This window comes from Beta vulgaris, chromosome 8, assembly GCF_026745355.1.
Source record: "Beta vulgaris subsp. vulgaris cultivar EL10 chromosome 8, EL10.2, whole genome shotgun sequence".
Lineage (NCBI taxonomy): Eukaryota > Viridiplantae > Streptophyta > Magnoliopsida > Caryophyllales > Amaranthaceae > Beta > Beta vulgaris.
In genome coordinates, this window is record NC_079209.1 from 56587046 (window position 1) to 56607592 (window position 20547).

Genomic DNA, 20547 nt, shown 5'->3' on the forward strand with positions numbered 1-20547 from the left:
GCCACTTATTCTAATTAAAAATTGACATTCTAATTAAAAAAGAGGAGCTTGGATTTTTTTCAAGACAAAAACTCGATTTTTTTCGGCATAAATAAGTGTCAAATTTTGAACATAATTTTTTTTAGTTACAAAATTTGATTGGTTTAGTCACTGTCACTTAAGTCTCTTACCAGTATTTTTTTTACTTTTCAATGTTAAATTCTAAGAGCAAAAAAAGAAATTTTATTGATTTTATTTATGATTTCTAATATTATTTTTTTAGTTGATTTTTAATTAGGTACACTACTTGATAAATTACGAATAAAGTGGATAATTTGATTTCAAGTCAAGAACAGGGTGTTGCGTCAATAAAAAATTTAATACTATATTTCTTTGATTTGAGTGTTTGTTTAGCAAAAGGTTTGTCATGCTTGTATTTACCTAATATGTCATTTTTTTATTTATATAATATTTGTTAAATGAAACTATTTCATTTTATTAATTGATTGAAGTTTATAGTTTCAATGTAATACGCAGTACTTAATTGTGTATTGATTGATAAAATATTTGACAAATATAATTTTCATATTTACTTTGTTAGTATGAATGCATTAATACTTCTGGAGCATTGTCTTCATTTATGGTAACTAGAATTAGATAAAAAAAACAAATTACCGTCAATTTTGGTTCATTTTTTACTTATTTTAGGTGAATTGGCGAATTCAAAAGCAAATTAGGTAACACCCATCCTGTCCTTTGTTCACTCTTGAGCAGCCAGGACAATAATTTACATTAATTACGATCCTAAATCATCTTTTCCACATGTTTACAACATTACGTGTGTTATTTGATTTTACTGTTCCAAATCCCACATCAATGAATTTTTCTATCTTCTTCCCAAACCATTCCTTTTTTTTCCCCAGTTTCCCTTCCTCAAGCAAACTTTCAGATATACTATCAGCTAATTACCTTTCGTGACTTCTAAATTATGATGATGTCTGCCATTTTAGTTATATACTCTTCCAGATAATTCATAGAGTAGCATGCTACATGATGTCTTTATCCTCTTGAATACAATTTCTCCATCTAAGGAATACGATTATACGAGTAAGCAACTTCCTTTGTTTTATGAAAGTCGCGATTTTTAAGAAATAAAACTTTACGATTATACCTCAATTAACAAATATTATTACAAACTTTTTCTATTTATTAATTTTTTTAAAATAACAAAAGAAAAAATACTATGAACATTATGAACAAATTTTCGTAAATCGTATATAATATTATTATCCAACCGAATTTCCTTTTACCTTTTGCCCACATTACGTGCATATAAGGCTAGTATTTCTAATAATTTCACCCGTACCAATTCTCTCCTTTGTTAGACAAGAAGGAAGTTATAAAGATGATTTGGAGCATCCGTTAGTCATTTAAAGATGAATCTTAACATTGAATGATTAGAAGACAGTTAACCACAAGGCACAAGAATACATACATATAAAAATTATACTCAAGTAATATTGTACTATATATGCAAATCAAAGTAACACTCATATAACTTTTATATTTTACTTCAAACTAAATCGGCTAACTCTAAATCTCAAGTGCACGTAATAACACCAGTACACTACCAAGTATTTTAAATAGCTTAATATACTAAGGCATGTTTGGCAACTTAGAAGTTCTAATAGTTGTTAGTTATTGTAGTAATTGTAGTTGTTGGGGGTAGCTACTAACGGTCTATTAGTAATTGTTAGCGATTAGCTAGTGATTAAAGTAGTTATTTAAGTGTTTGACAAAAGTAGAACTTACACTAAAAGGAGTATACGACTTTTTAACTGCTCAAAGATGTGTATACATTTAAGATTATATTCAACCCTCAAAAAATTTATATTTCCTATTTTAACTAAAATGCTTGCGGAATGAGGAGTATAGAATATTGTAAAATATTAGTTACATTTTATATTTAAATAAATACTTAAATCACATAACTACTATTATAATTAAAAAAACAATGAATTCCGTAAAATAAAACAATTGATAAACAATAAAAGGAAAAAGAAATTAAAAACATTGGTTAACAATTCTATCTTATACTATTATATAGTGTTTATTTACTACCACCTATAAATCTCTGACGTACGTGTAGAGATGATATTGTTATCCTCTACTACCACCACTACCTTACCAAACACTCATAATTTTTCTAAGTAGCGTTTTGATCTTGTCCAACTGCTAGCCGCTACCTAAAACGCTAGTGCCAAACCGGACCAAAAGCTTGATATTTCATTACAGTACTCTAAGCTGGCCCTAAGCTCACTCCAGTGGACTACATTACTCTTGCTGGCCTACTTGCCGATTGTTTCTTCGTCTTCATTCAGTCTTCAGAGCACTTGTTCTCCAACCTCATTTGTGAGCAACCTGGTATAGAAACAAGGCTTCCCACATAAGTGTGGACTGTTTGGCAATGAAACGTCTCATATTTAAAATTCTTGAATGTTTTATGCTTTTGATCATACCAAAAAAGACCAGCAGGGCAAAACAACAACAGATCTTCTGGTCCCCTTGTGGAATTAACAACACCAATCACATCATAATAAGATGAATGGTGTACTCTCTGAGAAATACAAAACAATTTGGTCCATGATCTTTCAACACCATATTCCTTCATCACCCATATATCCACTGATTTTGAATGATTATGACATAAACCTAAACATCCATCTATAAACCCTAATTGTACCGTATCATTATAATTATTATTGCACTCGTAAGTTATTTTTTTTGGTAAAAAAAACTTATCGGCCTCCCATTGTTCAGAACAAAGATTAAAACGAGCAATAATTCGGACCAACTCATCCTTCTCATTTTTCACTTGGAGTAAGTAATGTAGCATGTTGTTTCCATATATAATTTCGCATTGAATTTGATAAATAATGTTTTGGTAAAGAGGTAGTGATTGTGAAGGTACCCAAGTATCTGACTTTAAGCTATAAGAAAACACTACTATCTCAAACCCCTTCATTAGTGTCAAAACAATCTTAAAATCATCCTTTTTACTATCATAACCAAAACCACATCGCAACCAATATTGCGTCTTGCCCAAATGTGTAATAGGCATGTAGATCCATTTAAAACTCCGTGTTGATGGGTTACATATAATGAAACCATCAATCTTACCCCAAGATCGTAAGCAAAGCAATCCATTACATGAGCCAATTACATCAAACACCTGTTTGATTTCGTCCGAACCGACTTCGTTCGGACAATGTAGTATTGTTTGTTGACAAGGGAAATCAATATCATCTACAAGATATAGTAATTTGAAATCGGTATGAGCTAAGGAACGATCATGACCGGAATTAATTTTGAGGGATTGGTAAAGATGGAGTTTAATAAAATAAGAGTCATTGATGATATTGTACCAATCTTTGCATACGCTTTTGAAACGTAACAACGTTTTTACCGGTAGCATTGAGAGTATGTGAAACACCAATTCTAAAGGTATTACAATAGTACTTCCATGGTTTTTCAATATGAGAACCATGTTTAATGCAGGATGAGTAAAATATATTGAATGGTTTCTCACCAAATTGAGCAGAACATATGGTATATATAGGAAATTATGTATCGAAATATACAAACATTAGGAAATAGAGTTATTTGATTGGGTGAGAAGAGTTTGGTTTTGCAATTTTGAGTCACGATGATAAAGTAAATTACAGTGCCATGCAGATCTTATTTATATCTTATTTTGTATTAAAAAAAAAAAAAAAATTTGACTGAAAATCTTTTATTTCGAGTCCGTTTGATTGAATTTATTTTACCTTATCTTATCTGAACTTATTTTATCTTATTTGATCTTATCTTAATTTTTTTTTCTCAGATGAGTGAAGATATATTGAACATAACATTTTATTTATTTTATCTTATCTTATTTGATCTTATCTAATCTAATCTTATTTTATAAGATATTAAATAAGTTAAAATAACTTGAACAGGAGAAGGCATTAACCATATAAAAGAAAATTGACAACAATAATCTCAAATTCAGACCATATAAGAAAATTGATCACAAATAACTCTCTTGACAATCTAAGGCTTCTTTTCTCTTTATTTTGTCACGTGAGTTAGTCAAATTTAAAATTACTGTATTATTCTTAAAAGTCTGTTAAACTTTTTTTTTTTTTTGACAATTAAGATAATTCCCATCAAATTCTCCTAAAGATGAATTTGTATTATCTCTTTGTTAATGCCTTGAATCAAATTTAATCTGCTATCCTGCTGAACCTTTGAGCATGCAGTATGCACGTATATATTAGCTATTTTGTTAGATTCAACATTATCTTGAGGTAAATAGGATTTAGAAGAAAATCATGATAAGTTTATGTTAGATTCAACATTATCTTGAGGTAAGGCATGAAACATACCCGGGCACATTGTAATCATGGTATAATCTTGAAAAAAAGGGAGTAATTTCATAGTTGGAAGGTGAGAAATGACACTAAACAACCAATTAAGAAAACATTGTATGTTTCGCAAACAACCTCTAAGCAATTGAGTTCCTGCTCTACTTAAGAAACTTATTTATTCTTCTATAGTCACGCTTAGCCATCATCAGCCTCTAGGATAAGCATATAGAGTGGCATAAATCAACTAAAGACAACTGAATTCGAATTTTGCATCCCATACCCACAAGTGTGTCCGACTGTGACTAGGCTATTTTACAAAAAGAAATTCCATGATTTTGGCTCAAAATGAAGCATAGAAGTGCCTAACGCCTATAATGAAGTACCTATCACAGGGTGCCAAGGATCGAATAAGATATCTGGGTTATCATGAAGTGTTCGAGTAACATAGGCTAGTGATTACATAATGAGCAGCATTTGGAACCATATCATGCATATAAAGGTTGCCCTGTAGAAGAAGATCATTCATAAGCTTGCTCAAATGTAAAGATAATTCATTCCAAACTATAACTTGTAAGTGTATATATATTAACAACACAACCAGAAGATCTTAACATACTACAGAAGACACAATGTAAAAAGACTGTTAAAAGGCAATCAGACAAGGGACTTTTCAATCAGCTAGGAACCATCTAAATTAAAAAGCTACTCATGTAATTGAACTAATAATAACATAACTATCCTGCCAAAAATTTAGCAGGGTATATATTCATCACTCTGCAATCATATTCGGCATAATAGGAACAAGGCTTTCGACACAGAGGTTGACATCATGAAGCTTGAGACTACTAGAAATCCTAGGAACAGATTTCACAGTTTTGCTCTTCAAGTTGTAATAGCAAAGGCCATGTTCATCATCTGCTCTTCTCAGCAGAACTTGATGTTCTTCATAGGAAGAAGCAAGTGGAGAACTCGACAATGGTCCAACAATATTCGCCTCAATGACATTAAACAATTTAGTCCATGACTCTTCAACACCGTACTCTTTCATAACCCAAACATAAACATTGTCAAGTTGAGGGAGAATTCGAGTCACTAGACATAGACATTCATCCAAAACACCTAAAACAACTATATCACTAGCTTTGAAGGAATCATAATCAGCATCATTAGGACAATCTGTGTTCTGTTTTCCAGTGAAATCTGGTAAGGGTAATCTATTCCATTCACCAGAGGAGAGATCAAACCCTCGAAGGCGAGGCTCATCTTTTAGATATTTCCAGAAAATCCAGTGAATTATGTGGTTGTTTATGACTGCACCAGGACAAAACCATTCCATTTTATCACCAAATGTTCCAACATGTATCATTTTCCATGTATTCTCTCTTAAGCTATATACCATTACTTCCCTGTATATGAAACCAAAACTACATTCATTACTTCCATCAGTATCTTCACCATCACCACCATCACCATCACCACCACCACCACCACCACCATCATCATCATCATCATCATCATCATCACCCCCACCATCGCCATAATCAACATCAACAGCGCCGCCACCACCACCATCATCAAGCTCACCATCAAAACCACCATCACCATAATCAAGCTCACCATTATCACCATAATCAAGGTCACCATTATCATCATCAGGACCATGAGCATGACCATGAGCATGAGAGTGATCCCTATTGTAAAATCTATCAACAATCCTGACAATTCTATAATCATCAACATTACAATCATACCCAAAACCAAAACTAACACCCATAAAATCAGTACCAAAATCAACATGAGTATTACGAGGCAGTATAAAATGAATATTAGTAGATGGGTTCCACAAAATAATCTCAAACAATAATGGGTCATCAACATTTTTACAAACCAAAGCTAATAACCCATTACAAGACCCACAAACTGAAACTTCATACCCAGAAAAACAAGTGGGTAAATCAAACCTTGCACTAGTAGTAACATGAAGATCAGATAAACTCAACTTTAATGGCGTAGACTCCAAGAAACTTCCATAGTTGAAGATAAGAAGTTGCTTCTTGGAAGAGAGAGATTGTGTTAGATGAATATTAACGAAATTGGGGCTTTTGATGAGAGAATTCCAAGATTTTGAAACACATTTGAAACGAATAAGTGATTTAGTAGGTAGTCGGGTAAGAATGGAGGTTATTATATCTAATGGAAGATCCGCCATTGTTGTGCGTTTTGATGAGATGTAGAGTGAAGGAGAACAAAAATGGTGAAATGTGTTAGTTTTTTTATATGGGAGAGATTGATTTTGTTTCTTTTTTATTTTATTCACACCCTTGGGTGTCACGGCAAAATCCCTAAATTGTGGAAGTGTGCAACAATTGGCTAGTTTGGGCTTTTTTTGTTTATTTGGGGAATTAGAAGGCTTGACACCCAAGTCACCAACACTATTTTTTTTTGGGTACTAAGACTACTAACGAGCGATTAGGTGTGGTGGTGTAGACAGAATTCGATCACATATTTTGAGCAACATGTTTACAAGACTTTATATTATGCTAACTTATTTATGTTAAAAATTAAGAAATTTCTAACGAAAAACAACTTTCTTATGCAAATTTAATTATGTCATGTTATAAATTCATGTTGAATTACCAATGATGTCTTGGCCTAGTGGTTAAGATTGAGGTGCTGTGAACAATAGGTCACAGGTTCAAATACCCCTCCCCTTCTTTATACTTTGTACCGCTTTCGTGGCTCACATGGATAAAAAAAAATCATGTTTAATTAGCATTAGTTTGCAAGAATATTAGGGGAAAAAATTAAAAAATAATGTGAACTCGCACCTTTTTTTTTATAATATAATTCCCACTTTTGTTGAACTATGATGATAAGTTTCATTTGCAATAATTTAAAATCCACTTCTCATTGATTGCATTTATCTCTATAGGTTGTCATATGAGAAAGCTCGATTGATCGGCCCATTCCTAGTACAAATATCACTTAGGGGGTTCGGTGAATATACACATCTTGTATCCACTTCAGTTATTCGGTTCATATTATTTTGCTATTTTTTAAAGAAGAGCAACTCATTAAAGCCCCCTAGTTATATCAATCAGAGCTCATAAAAAACAATATCAAAGTTTTTTTTTTTTTTTGACAGCATCATAATACAACAAACAAAAGAAAATTACATCCTACTTCCCTCCTTTCTTGCTTTTACCGCAATTAGGTGGGCTTTTGAAACTTTTTCTCTACTGACATGGGTAATTTTAAAAGAGTTAAATTTTGTTGCTAAAAACTGGATATCTCGGATGATAGTTTTTGACGAAGCGTGAGCTCTCTTTGTTTCTCGTATGCAATCCACTAGTATTCTTGAGTCAGTCCACACCTCCAGATTCATGGTTTGTCTGTTCAAGCTTTCCTTGATACCAAAGAGGGTGGCTAATGCTTCTGCTTGGGCCGCCGAGTTGGCATTGATGATTTCTCCTCCCCTTGCTATTTCTTCATTTCTGTCTTGTAGAACCCAACCATACGCTGCTATTCCTGGATCATCCTTCTCCTCGGCATTTTTCTTCCACGCCCCATCTACAAGCAGTTTGGTGTAGACATATTGACTATTCCAGTTTAGGCTCCAGTGTATCGGGTCATTCTTTGTTTCCAATTGATTTATTGTTTCCTCGTTTTTGTTGTGGCCTAGATCCCACACAATTTTTGAGGCCCTAATCTTCCAACTTTTCACAATATGGAGCACATCTTCAGGGCTAAAGTTTTTGTTGTGGTTGAAGCATCTTTTGTTCCTAACCAGCCAAATACTCCAAAGGATGGCCATGAATTCAAAAGTTCTTTCATCATTTTGTGCTCCTTCTTCCATGAGATACCACAACCAGTTCCTAGACCATATTGCTATCGATATATTGCTTGATTGTTGAGAGTTGATGCCTAGATTTGAACACCTCCAGATCCTCCTTGTAACCTCACAATCTTTGAACAAATGAGTATCTGATTCCTCATTACCCCCACATAGTGGGCAAGGACTCTCGTTTAGGATTTTCCTTTTTCTAAGGTTTACTCCGGTGGCTAATGCACCATTTGCTAGCTTCCAATAGAAATACTTCCATTTTGGCCAGAATTTTTGGCTCCAGAACTTCTTCCAGAATATACTAGGATTTGTGCTTCCAGTACTTTTGCTCATGGCATACCAATACCCCGAGCTTGTTACAAAATTTTCATGTGAAGTCCCCTTCCATTTGAACTCGTCTTGTATGTCGTGGTTTGGAATATGGGTAGTTTTGATCATTCTAATAGTTTGAGGGTCAAACCATTCATTTAAGGTTTCCTCATTCCAATTATTGTTTTCATTGAGCAAGTCGCTCACCCATATCGGATGGTTGTCTTGGTTGGGTGGCATGCAAGTTTTGAACTTTATTTGGTTGTTCCCCACCTAGTTGGAGCCCAGGATTTTTGTTGTTTTTCCATTCCCCACTATTTTTCCTACTCCCGCAGCCATGGATTCCACACATTTCATGATGCTTCTACCTCCCCACGAGCTCGTCCTATGTATCTTCCCCCGCATGCTATTCTCGAACCATTTCTCCGAGTACTTGGCTTTGAACATTTGGCTAACCAGGAGATGTGGATTATTTTGGATTCGCCAAGCTTGTTTAAATAAAACCGCTTCGTTAATAGCTTGTAGGTTCCTAAGCCCAAGGCCCCCCTCCCATTTATGTTTCTCTAATAGGCTACGTTTCCTCCAATAGATTGGTTTTTTTATCATGACTGAGCTCCACCAGAACTTTAGGAACATTGATGTAGTCTTGTTGAGGATCTTTTTGGGTGGTAGGTATGTAGCCATTATGTGGGAGGCAAAAAGCAACCAGGATGCTATTGATGAGTAGCATTTTCCCTGCTTGGTTTAGGGCTGAGAATTTCCACGAGGAGATGGTGGATATGACTTTTTCTGGAATATCTTTGAAAGTGTGGAGAGAGTGACCCGTGACCTCCATAGGGCATCCCAAGTAATTGCCCAACTTTTCCTTGTTTTTCACCTTGAGGCCTTTATTTAGCAAACGGATGAATTTTTTTGGTGTATTTTTGCTAAAGACAGTGTAGGACTTCTGAATATTTATCATTTCCCCTGAAACCTTACAGAAAGAATCCAATATTTTCCTCAGGTTCCAGATATTATCCATCTTCCCTTTCATGAAGAAAGCGCATCGTCCGCGAAGAATAGATGAGAGAGCACTGGGGCTTTGCGACTGATTTTTAGACCTTTGATGAGCCCTATGCTTTGTTGTTGTATGATCTTCCTTGACAATACTTCCATACACATTATGAAGAGATAAGGGGAGAGCGGGTCTCCTTGCCTCAAACCTACATTAGGTTTGATTAGCCCCGAAGGCTCACCGTTAACCAGCACTGCGTATGTGACCGTAGTCACACATTCCATAATGATGTGAATCCATAGAGGCGGGAAACCAAACGCCAATAAAGTATCCTTTATGAATGACCAACTTATCCTATCATAAGCTTTGTTAAGGTCCAAATTTAAGATTACACTATAATTTGGACTTTTCCTAGATTTTCTAACATATGATAGCATTTCGTGCGCGATGATACAATTATCATTTATGGATCGACCTTTGACAAACACATTTTGGTTTTGGCCTATAATGGAATTCATAATTGGCTGTAACCTGTTCACAAGACATTTTGCAATAATCTTATACGAAGTGTTGCAAAGACTTATAGGTCGGAATATCAAAGTTATTGTGGCCTAATTATAGAGGAGATTTAAGTTTTGATCTAAAATCTTAGGTCCAAAAGTTTTGATTTTCCAAAAAATTTGCATGTCAAGTCTTCCAAATCTGATAACAAGCCAAATTTATATAAATATATATGTCTTTAGTTTATATGTCTAGTCTTCTTCTCCTTTTGGCTGATTACTCTAAAGAATCAAGGGACAAGATTTTGCTTTTATATATATATATACTTACCAGGTGGTCTTGTGGTCTAAATATTGGCCCAAGCCCTTGTGGGTAGTAAAAAGGCCATGATGAAAGAAGCAGGCCCACAGCAAGGAAAGTGGGAATAAAGGTACACGATGGGCTGGCCCAAGGCCCTCTAAACCTATTCCCCATTATATGTAGTCCATTTGTGACCAAAGAAAGGGTAAATTTAATTAGCAAAATAAACACATACATTTGGTAATTCTATTCACTCTCTTGCTTTTCATTGTTAAAGCAACTAACTTAAACATCGAGTTCGCCTAGAAACCCTCCGGTTTAGTCTTCTTTTTGCAAGTTACGACCCATTTGAAAATTTGATCCACCATTCGTCAAACTTATATCCATTCAACAAAAATCGATTTGCTAATCACATCCAAGTTCAAAGGCGAGGCTTAACCTGTGTAAGGTGCTCGACTGCACAGAGCCTCTGAAAAAATTGTATATATTATTATTGTTATGATTTAGAAGCAGTAATTGATTTGGACTAGGGTGGTAGAAAGGGCCCGAAATATTAAAGGTCAAATCTTAGTAATATATTTTTTCAAGAAGGGTCACAAATTTTCAGAATTTATCTTTCTCTCACCTTGATTTGTGACCACTTTTCATTGACCCTCATTTTTTCATCTTCCCTCATTTATTTCCACCATAATCTTTGATACTTCACCTTTCCTATTTCCATCCAAAAAAATTCAAAATCTATAGCTTAATTAATTAGTCCACTAATTATTCACTTTTTAATTGAATATCTCAAGTACTTTCCTAGTAAATGTTTTATGTAATTTGACATTCTATTTATAATCCATTGAAGTTTTTTTTTTTTTTATGTTAAAACAATTTATTTTTTAAAAAGTGGAGATTTAATGGCCCCATTTCAAGAATATGCACAGGCCCCCAACATCCTAACCCCGACCCTATTCGCATTACTGTTATTAGCAAAATCAAGTGGTATGATGATGCTCTTGTTTATTTTTTGCATTGCGTTATGACATTCTTTTTTACTCGTTGGAATTAGAGTCTCCTGAAGCGAACAAGTGATCTTGCGTGCGATAAGCAAGAGAGTTTCTACCGAAGAAATAATTCTAAAATAATGAAGGTCTACTTTTGTTTTGGTTATTTTTATAAGGTAAGATATGACTTATGAGAGTTTAAAAACCCCCACTCACCATTGTTTATATTTCAGAAAAGTGTCAAGCATAGTAATTCTCAGGTGTAACCAGATTTTATGGTAAAATAGTGGTGACACAATATAGTTGGTTACAAAAGATTGCTTAATTGGTCAAAAGTTGGACCAAGTTCACAAACAAATTTTATGACTCAAATCAAGTTAGCTCAGTAGTTGTATTATTGTATAGTGTACATAAATAAGGACATTTCAAACATAAAATATTAACTCTTGATTAATTTTAATCCTCTAGTTAATGATTTTCAACTTTTAGTTGATTCTGTTAGGTGCACTTCGTCTGCTCTATGAGCAAGTAAAAATTTGGATTAACTATTAAGTATAGTTTGTATGGGTTTGCATGAACTATTCTTCACATTTAATAACTTTTAATTTGAGATGACGAGGTTTGTCGAATCCTACAAGAAATAAGGGTGAGCAACTCAATTACTTTAGAAACTAAATCTGGTGAACTATCTTCTACGTACAAGCAACTAATAATTTAAATTGGTCAAAGTATAACATTGATTTTATAATATCTATAAACATTTATTTAAACAACTCATTTTCTATGTGATGTTACTTTTCTTATATCATTTGTCACGAAGACTATTTCCACAATTTATATTAGCCAATCCCAAATCAATTTCAAACCAAAACTTCGTTGTTGTTATCATCTCTCTACTCTCACAAACTTGAGACAATTATTGCAAAATCTCAAGTAATTTTATTTACTAATAACAATTCCAAAATAATGTAATAATAGCAACAAAAAAAGCTTCCATGATTACTAAATAGTCTTTTATTTGTCACCTCTCATTAATAAAATTTTTTGGGGGCCCCTTTTTTTTTTATTTTTTTTTTATCAACTTTTAAAAAGCCATAACCATTATCACATATTTTTTGTATTTTTATATATACACACACATCAATCAACATTTACAAAAGAGGTCCAAATCCAATCTTAGGACACGTTTGGCATTCCTAGTGAAAGTTCGGCCCACAACATTTCAACCCACCACAAAAAGATCTCAATTCCAAAACATTCATTTCCAATATAAAATAATTTCCCGGCAATCCAAACAAACCCAAAACTTCCGCCATTGTTAACCACCTACTCTCTCTCTCTCCACCATTACTGGAAAAAAAGTCGAAAACATGGGAGCCATTGAAGAAGCAGGTGAAGCTCGTTCTAATGGAAGCTCGGAGATCCTTTCTTCTTCTCTCTCCGTTGACACTTCTCTCCCTCTTCCCGCCATGAAACCTCGCATCATGTAATTGTTCATCGTCTTCTTTTAGTTCTTAAATTAGGGTTTAGTGACTGAGAAATCTTTGAATTTTCGATTAGTATTCTTTTGACCTAAAATTTGGAGCTAAATTATGAATTATGCTACTTATGAATAGTGTGATTCACTGATTTTGGAAGGTAAAATAAAGATTAAATTAGTATGTTATTGTGTGAATGAATTAGTGTGATTTGATCTGATATGATTTGATTGTATTGGATTCAGAGAGTTATGTAAGGATATATTCGAGAAATGGGCGAATTTGGATGATTCATGCTTTTCTGTGAAGACTGTTTCTGGAGGCATTACCAATTTATGTGAGTGATTCTCATTTGTTTTACTATATATGTTCGAGTTTCGACATCGTATAAGTTTTTAGTTTTTGGTTTTAATATCTTAATACTTGTATAATGTATAGTTAATAGTTTCTAATGAATTTTGCAGTAGTAATATTTTGTGTAAATCATGTTAAATTTGAAAAATGACAACGAGAAAACTGGAAACCACTTTTTTCTGTTTCAAGATTATGTTTTTAGCTTTTGAAAAAGTGTAAACTCATAACAGTTACCATCTGAAGTTATAAAAAAAAGTTGTGATTTTCTTTAACTGTGATAGTGTGATTAATATATGATCAGAAAATGTTGTTTAATTTCGTAATATAGTAATGATATATGATTGGATTTCTCAATATACTGTTGATTTGAACGAGTGATTGGGAGAGTGTGATATTGACCAACTACTATAAAAGGTAATTCTAGTAAAGTTATGGCATATTCATAATTATAAAGGAGTTTGGTGAGGTGACAATTACTTTCTGATGGAGGGTATGTATTGGGTATATTGTTTGATTCATTGGAGTACATTTTGGGCTGATTAGTGTAAGTTATCCTTTTGTCTGACATCTGTTTTAGTGTTGAAGGTTACGGTCAAGGAGGAAGCCGGCAATGAGGTGTCGATAACTGTTAGGTTGTATGGACCAAATACCGACTATGTTATCAATCGCGAGAGGGAACTGCTGGTAGGTCCTGTACTATTTCGCAATATTGCTTCCCAAGAACATTGACTTTTATTAAGCTTTGGCTATTCAGCAGATCACTTAGAAAAATGCATACCATGAAACTGTGTAAAGAGATGTATGCCAATGTCTTTTCTGCTGGACTGTTTCTGAATTAATCCATTTCTTGGGTGAGGATGACAGTAAACTAGACATCAGTTCTACAATATGAAATTGCCTGAGTCATTTTGGGGAGGTTTTCAGTGTTATAGCATTTCTAGAAGCAGGTTTAGATTTTTGGGTTGTAGCTCCTCCGTTTTCTAAAGGATGCAACAATATGACTTACACACCTGCCGATGCGTAATTTTGGCCATCAATATCTTTACATATCTATTATTGTAAATTATAAAATGTTGATATTTTGTAACTATATAATAAGACAAATCCAACAACCTCTTACCTACTTAATCTTGTTATATATACTAGTCAAAAAATTTCGAGCCAAAGTTGATACATGAATAATGCGAAAGTTAAAATGTTGCACTCTTTTAAAAACTGAGGAAGTATATTGTATAGCATATTTTGCCCTTCATGCCTCTAGTGTCTGCTCTCTCCTCAAATGGACCAACATTTTCTACAGGTCATGTTTTTAGTTTGTGTAATAAATATCTTTCTTGGTTAGTATAGAAAAATGTGAGAATCGTATAAGACGGAATAGGTATGCTATTCATTTGTGATTAGAAATTTGAGGAACAATCTACTTGAATGCAGCATGCTTTTATTTTTGAACTTATTTTGAGTGGATATAATTCTTCTCTCCATACATTATATGCATCTATTCTTCTTGGAGAAATAGTTAGTTTCTGCTGATATGGCCAGTTTATGTTGAATTGCTTTGTGTTGTGCACACTGCGTGTTCAATGATTGATTTGTTAGTGCATATTGGCTATAGGCTATTAGATACCTCTCAGCTGCAGGATTTGGTGCCAAGTTGCTCGCGCTTTTTGGAAATGGCATGGTTCAGTCTTTCATCTTTGCACGAACTCTTACTCCACCGGGTAAGTATCATATAAGTTCTTGTACGGACTCTTCATCCTTACTCCATCTTATTAGCTCTCCTAAATGGGTATTGTACTGTGGGGTTGTAAGCTATCTCATCTTCTTTGGCTATATCTTTCTGCGTTTCCATCTTAGAAATGGCGTGATTGGCTTAAAATCTTAAGGATCTGGTACCCTGACATGTTTTGATAGTAAAAAAAAAAATTATGGGTAAATGAGTGAGTCTCCTCAAGAACAAATCAATGATGTATGCATAGTGGTCCTATTCTTAGGTATGGGCATCACTGGAAAATCATAATGTTTTTGCTTGCCGGATTACTTATAGCTATTAATCTACTGATTTTTAATGTTCAAAATAGCTATTAATCTACTGATTTTTAATGTTCAAAATAATGGGGTAGATATGAGGGAACCAAAGCTGGCAGCTGTAATAGCTAAGGAGCTGAGGAGGTTTCATGAAGTGGAAATTCCTGGTTCTAAAGAGTCCCAGTTGTGGATTGATCTATCGAAGTTTTTTGAGAAAGGTTTGGTTCTTGACTGATTCGCTACCTGAATATTATACTATCGATGTATTTATTATCAACGCTTGTTTGTTGACAATTTATTTTTTTGTCTTTCGTTGACCCATTTACCCTATTCTCTATGATCTGTTGAAACTTCATCGATGTGAAAATCCACGTTTTTATTTAAATCTACCTTCAAAATTGGTTGCGTTTTAGTGACCCGAGGATCTGAATATTATCATAATCTTCAATTTTTTTTAGATGAATTATAGAGAAAACAAATTGGATGCATGAATTTATTTCTTTGATGTTGTATGCATCTTCAACAGTTGAATAATAGAAATTGCTCCCCTCTTCCCCTTAACACACATACACAAACTGAAGGAGAAGTTTTAGAATTTGGTGTTGGGAAAATAATGTGAAAAATGCACATCAGTTTTCATGTATTCTTGTGCAGTTATACATTATTGCTCGGTTGCCTGTTGAATCCCATGTTTAATTTTTGGCTGTATGCTGCAGCATCAAATCTTAAGTTTGATGACGTCGAGAAACAGGAGAAGTATCAAACCATCTCATTTAAAGAAATTCAGAGTGAAGTTAGTGACCTGAAGGTAACATTATTATTCTGTAATTATCATTGTTTTACTTGAAGATTATCATTGACAACCATTTAGAATTATAGTGAGCCAATCTGCTCAATTTTATGACATCTGTTCGTAGCTATGTTGCTCAGACTTGGATACCCATGTCCGACATGGGTACGTGTCCAAGATGCCTACGAAAGTAAGTAAATAAGGGAGGGTTTAAGAGAAAGCTCTTAAATTGGTTGAGAGAAAATTACAAGTGTTGGATCTTATGTACAAATGAATGGGGGTGCCTATTTATAGGCCTCCATCCCTCCTTTCCCTAAATTCTAGAAAGTTCCTCACCTCCTCAATTGGAGGGTTCTACACACATGCTGCCTAGAACAATCTAGATAATCTACAATACATATGTACAGCAAGGAAAACTCTAAACACATTCTAGAAGTACCTTAGCTTAGAAGCTCACCTCCAAGACCTTGCTAGGCCCTTCTAGAAGCTTCCGGTGCACCACCGAGAATACCCGTGCACCATGACCTGTTTTTGGGCCTCAAATTGAAAATTTGGCTCGACCATTATCTTCATTGGCCCAAAATATGGCGAACCCCAAAATTTGAGCCCATTTGGAGCTCGTTTGGCCCACCAGACGCCTTGTGGCGTTTTCAGCTTCCGTTGGGCCAGCGCAGGGCGCCCAGCCCACTGCCGCAGCCCAGCGAACATTGCGGGGCGTGGAATGCCATCCGTGACAGCGTGCCCTGGTGTTTGGTCTTGTTCTGCCTATGTTATGCAGGTTTTTTTTGTTTTGAATTCTTTATTAGAAGCATATGTGTGTTTCTTTGAAAGTGGCTGATTTGCAATATTTGTTGTCTGTTTTGAGTTCTCATTGTTCTCGTAGGTTATAATCGTTTTCACTAATTCAGATTTCTTTGAATGTCAAAGTATTGCTAATAATGTATTTTAGCTGTATGCCAGGCACTAACGGACCGTCTTGATGCTCCAGTGGTATTTTCTCACAATGACCTGCTTTCTGGGAACTTAATGCTGAACGAAGAGGAAGGTACATGTACTAATAGATCACATAAAACACCCATACTAAGTGCCCTGAGTACTTATCTTACTTCATTTGACTTCGACTGGCAGGGAAGCTGTACATAATAGATTTCGAGTATGGTTCATATAACTACAGAGGCTTTGATATTGGTAATCATTTCAATGAATATGCTGGATATGATTGCGATTACAGCCTGTACGTAACATTTCTTACTCATCTGAAGTGCCTTTTGGATATGAGGAAGTGGCTTGAAGTGCAGACCACTTATCTGTAATTTGTTATCCTGCAGATACCCTAGCAAAGATGAACAGTACCACTTCTTCAGGCACTACTTACTTCCTGATGCACCACAAGAGGTATGTAAGGATGGAAAGATGCCACGACCTTGGATGGGTTGTGTCTTCACGGCTTACTCATCTCTAGATCACCTCATCTATGATAATAGGAGGAAAATGCACTGTATATCTGGTATTTTTTTCTTGTATTTCTTTTCTTCTTTCGAAGGAGGGAGTCGTGGCAGATAGATTTTAAGAAGAATTATCCATGTGGGCAGAAGACATATTTGTCAATATCAATGAAAATAATATAGGAGTCTTGTATTGCTGTAAGCCTCCCTCTCAAAAATAAAAGAGAAAAAAGAAAGGGAATTCTTTTTTCCCTTGCCCCTATATGTTTATTGCTACGGTAAACACTATTCTTTGCCTTGAGGGATGCCATTTCCCAAGTACGTCTGGCAGGTCAGTATACTAAAAGTTTGAATACTGAATAGTATAGAGTCAATCATATAACAGCCTTTATGCCCTTGGCTTTTGAAGACCTTTTTATGCGGTAGTCTATGGTGTATTTTATATCTTCGATTATGACGTGATGTAATGGTTGCTGCATAGGTAAGTAGGTAACATAAATTTGTACATTAGATAAGACTAAGAATATGGTCATATATGTATAATATGTACAAATATGTTGAGGTGCTCCCATTAGCTACCACTTGATCATATCACCCATTTAGATCTGATTAGCTAAAATGCAATTTTATTAAAAGATCTGCTGCTTTTGTGGTTTTTGGCTATTTATTCAGTCATTTAGTGAACTAAGGGCCTATGTGCTGCCAGGAAACTCCTCGAGGATGAATCAAGTTTTCTTTTGCCTCCTCTGTCCAAAAAGAAAAAGAAAAAGAAAATTGCTCAACCTCAATTATAAAACATAATGTGCTATGTTATATCATGTGCCCATCCTCCCCCTCTAGAAAAAGGGAAAAAACCCATCCCCCTCGAGCACACTTCTCCCCTTCCCACCTTAAGTACAAATCCAAGTGCACACATATTCCCCTCAGTTTTTCTTTGAATTTTGGCTTTTAGCAAATGTTATTGTATATATAATGTTCATGGAGGACTAGTTTCTGTGACTTGTAGAACATTGGGATTTTGGTGAAAAGAATGTTCAAGCAAATGATGTTCATGATGCATCATTAATTTTGTAGAAAAGGAAATTATGATGCTTTAACTTTGAGGTCAGATAATCAAGAGTGATTTCAGTTAATATCAGCATTTGTGCCTCAGCCCTCAACTGACCTTGAAAGAAGAATCTTTGCTTCAACGATTACAATAGAGCAAAGTCAAAAAAATAAATGGAGAGAATCATTATTTAGGCATTCTTTGTCTCTTGACCTGAGTCTTTCTCTTAATTCAGATATGGAAGGCTAATTTTGTGCCTCAGCCCTCAACATACCTTGTGGTGTGCTTTAGTATAGGTGCAATCTTGTCTATGGTGTGCATTGAACACAGGAATTACCGAAACAATGTTGTTTGTCTCAGCAACCTGTGGTGGTGCTTAGTATGCGATTGGGATCAAATCCCCAGGGTTTGGAAGGCCGATTTGGGAGGATCTAGAGCAGCACGCTTTATGAAGGAATATATCAGGTCGTAATTGGGGAAGGAGGTCACTTGTTGGCTGCGAAATTTTTATCTTGAAGACTAGGGCTTTTGAAGATTATAAGAGTTCTATAGTTTATTGCTTTGTGTTTGGTGTATATTGGAAACAGAAATTTGGGTGTATTGATGAGCTTGTTGCAGAATGTTGTTTTATCATTCTATATGGGCGTGATCTTGCTCTTTATTGCTATGGCTAGTATCTTGGTAGAACTGCGAAAGAAGTGGGAGAAAAATTTGACATAGTGACACTGACACCAGATGACTAGATGTAGTCTAATTCTTCGAGTTGGTATAGAAATATATTAATGTTTGTTTTGATCGCAATTTACTGAAGATCATGCTGAACATATGCAGTTCCATACTTCAATTCGTGTAAGAACAACCTCCCCCCTCCTCCCCCCTTCCGAAATAAAAATCATTAATAATAATATTAGATGTAAAATTGTCACTTAAAATAGCTCGCGCACTTCATCAGTCCAGCAAAGTATCTATGTTCTTCCCTTTGTTCTATTCGTTTATTGTTAGTTTCACTATCCTTTTCTACTCCTTTTTTCCTTTTTTGGTGAGGGAAGATTAATAGTTTTATACTGGTCTTTGCTTTTACAGGTACTCGACGATGATCTGGAAGCACTTTATGTTGAGACAAACTCTTTCATGTTAGTTTCTCATGTGTATTGGGCATTATGGGCTCTGATTCAGGTACCTAAATTTCTGCTAACTAAATGGTACCTATCGAAAAACATCATGTTAAGCTATATCTTTCTGATTTTCTTCTTTAATGACAGGCAAAGATGTCTCCTATAGATTTTGATTATCTGAGTTATTTCTTCATGCGCTACAATGAATACAAGAGGCAGAAAGGAGACGTATTCAGTTCAGCAAAGTCTTACTTCAGCAAGTCTTAGGCCTAAAACGGATTTGTCCGTGTTTCTTATGTTCAATGTTGGTATAAACAGCTCCATCTATGCTTCTGTGAGAAGTTCCTGAGAATTTCGCTTGCAGATCACTCAATATTAATGTGGTGAAGGCCTCAAATTCTCAGCTGTGTTTTTCTTTTAGGGTATTCTTTTTCAAAATTGCCCCATTTCGGTATCGTCCCCTTCGCCTCCCTCGTCCTATTGAATATGTTCTGTGGCCAGTTATGGCAATGAAGTGCTGAAGGTAATTTCAAGCACCTAGAGAGAGTATGGGGTTGTATGCTTTGGTCTTCTATGTTGTAGAACATCATATTTAATATATGAATAATATATGCATTATCGGTTTTATTGTAATTTCGGCCCATCATATATATATATACTAATATGTGAATAGTTTGATGTCATTTCAACCTTCAAGGCTCCTGGCAATCTGGAAAAAAAATTATTTGCCTAGTTGGTAATTTACCCACAAGAAATTGAACAATGAATTAGAGGAATTCAACTCGACAATATATTTTTTTTATTCTCCATTTACAATTGGTGGATGACCCGACGGATAAATGTATCAATTCTCCTATAGTGTGCACAAATTTGTAATAATCAGGTGAAGTTTGTGGTTGGAACACCCTCAAATGTGAGCATTAATCATCTGATCTCTATGTTGAAAGGTGCATACGTGAAAGTC

The 20547-nt window shown here is 34.8% G+C and overlaps 3 protein-coding genes across 4 annotated transcripts; 1 reads left to right on the forward strand and 2 right to left on the reverse strand.

Annotated features, from left to right (window-relative positions):
- Nucleotides 1–2356: 2356 nt before the first annotated feature.
- LOC130589948 (F-box protein At5g49610-like) lies at nt 2357–3988 on the reverse strand. The gene is made up of 2 exons (XM_057391606.1): nt 2951–3988; nt 2357–2596 (listed from the first exon to the last, which is right to left on the reverse strand). The coding sequence occupies exons 1-2, from the start codon at nt 3524–3526 to the stop codon at nt 2357–2359; spliced, it is 816 nt and encodes a 271-aa protein (XP_057247589.1). The 5' UTR covers nt 3527–3988.
- Nucleotides 3989–4989: 1001 nt separating this feature from the next.
- LOC104902456 (F-box protein CPR1) lies at nt 4990–6608 on the reverse strand. Its single transcript, XM_010690246.4, has one exon. It carries the CDS (start codon nt 6598–6600, stop codon nt 5161–5163), a length of 1440 nt encoding a protein of 479 aa, XP_010688548.3. The 5' UTR covers nt 6601–6608; the 3' UTR covers nt 4990–5160.
- Nucleotides 6609–12554: 5946 nt separating this feature from the next.
- Nucleotides 12555–20266, forward strand: LOC104902060 (probable ethanolamine kinase). Of its 2 annotated transcripts, XM_010689722.4 has the most exons (11): nt 12571–12814; nt 13052–13143; nt 13738–13844; nt 14773–14878; nt 15281–15403; nt 15902–15993; nt 16936–17020; nt 17104–17209; nt 17304–17370; nt 19552–19644; nt 19731–20266. In XM_010689722.4, exons 1-11 carry the CDS (start codon nt 12699–12701, stop codon nt 19848–19850), a joined length of 1107 nt encoding a protein of 368 aa, XP_010688024.2. In that variant the 5' UTR covers nt 12571–12698; the 3' UTR covers nt 19851–20266. The 2 variants fall into 2 exon arrangements, with proteins under 2 accessions (XP_048490238.1, XP_010688024.2); XM_048634281.2 differs by lacking the exons at nt 19552–19644; nt 19731–20266 and adding an exon at nt 18704–19306 and having other exon boundaries at nt 12555–12814.
- Nucleotides 20267–20547: the final 281 nt, after the last annotated feature.

Bases quoted from the DNA above. Each gene is read 5' to 3' on its own strand.
- LOC104902060 (XM_048634281.2), top strand. From the start codon at position 12,699: ATGGGAGCCATTGAAGAAGCAGGTGAAGCTCGTTCTAATGGAAGCTCG. The intron at 13,144-13,737 runs GTGAGTGATTCT...CATCTGTTTTAG, and splicing joins TGGAGGCATTACCAATTTAT to TGTTGAAGGTTACGGTCAAG. The intron at 17,021-17,103 runs GTACATGTACTA...TTCGACTGGCAG, and splicing joins AATGCTGAACGAAGAGGAAG to GGAAGCTGTACATAATAGAT.
- LOC104902456 (XM_010690246.4), bottom strand. From the start codon at position 6,600: ATGGCGGATCTTCCATTAGATATAATAACCTCCATTCTTACCCGACTA.
- LOC130589948 (XM_057391606.1), bottom strand. From the start codon at position 3,526: ATGGTTCTCATATTGAAAAACCATGGAAGTACTATTGTAATACCTTTA. The intron at 2,597-2,950 runs GTACCTTCACAA...TGTATTTCTCAG, and splicing joins GCTTAAAGTCAGATACTTGG to AGAGTACACCATTCATCTTA.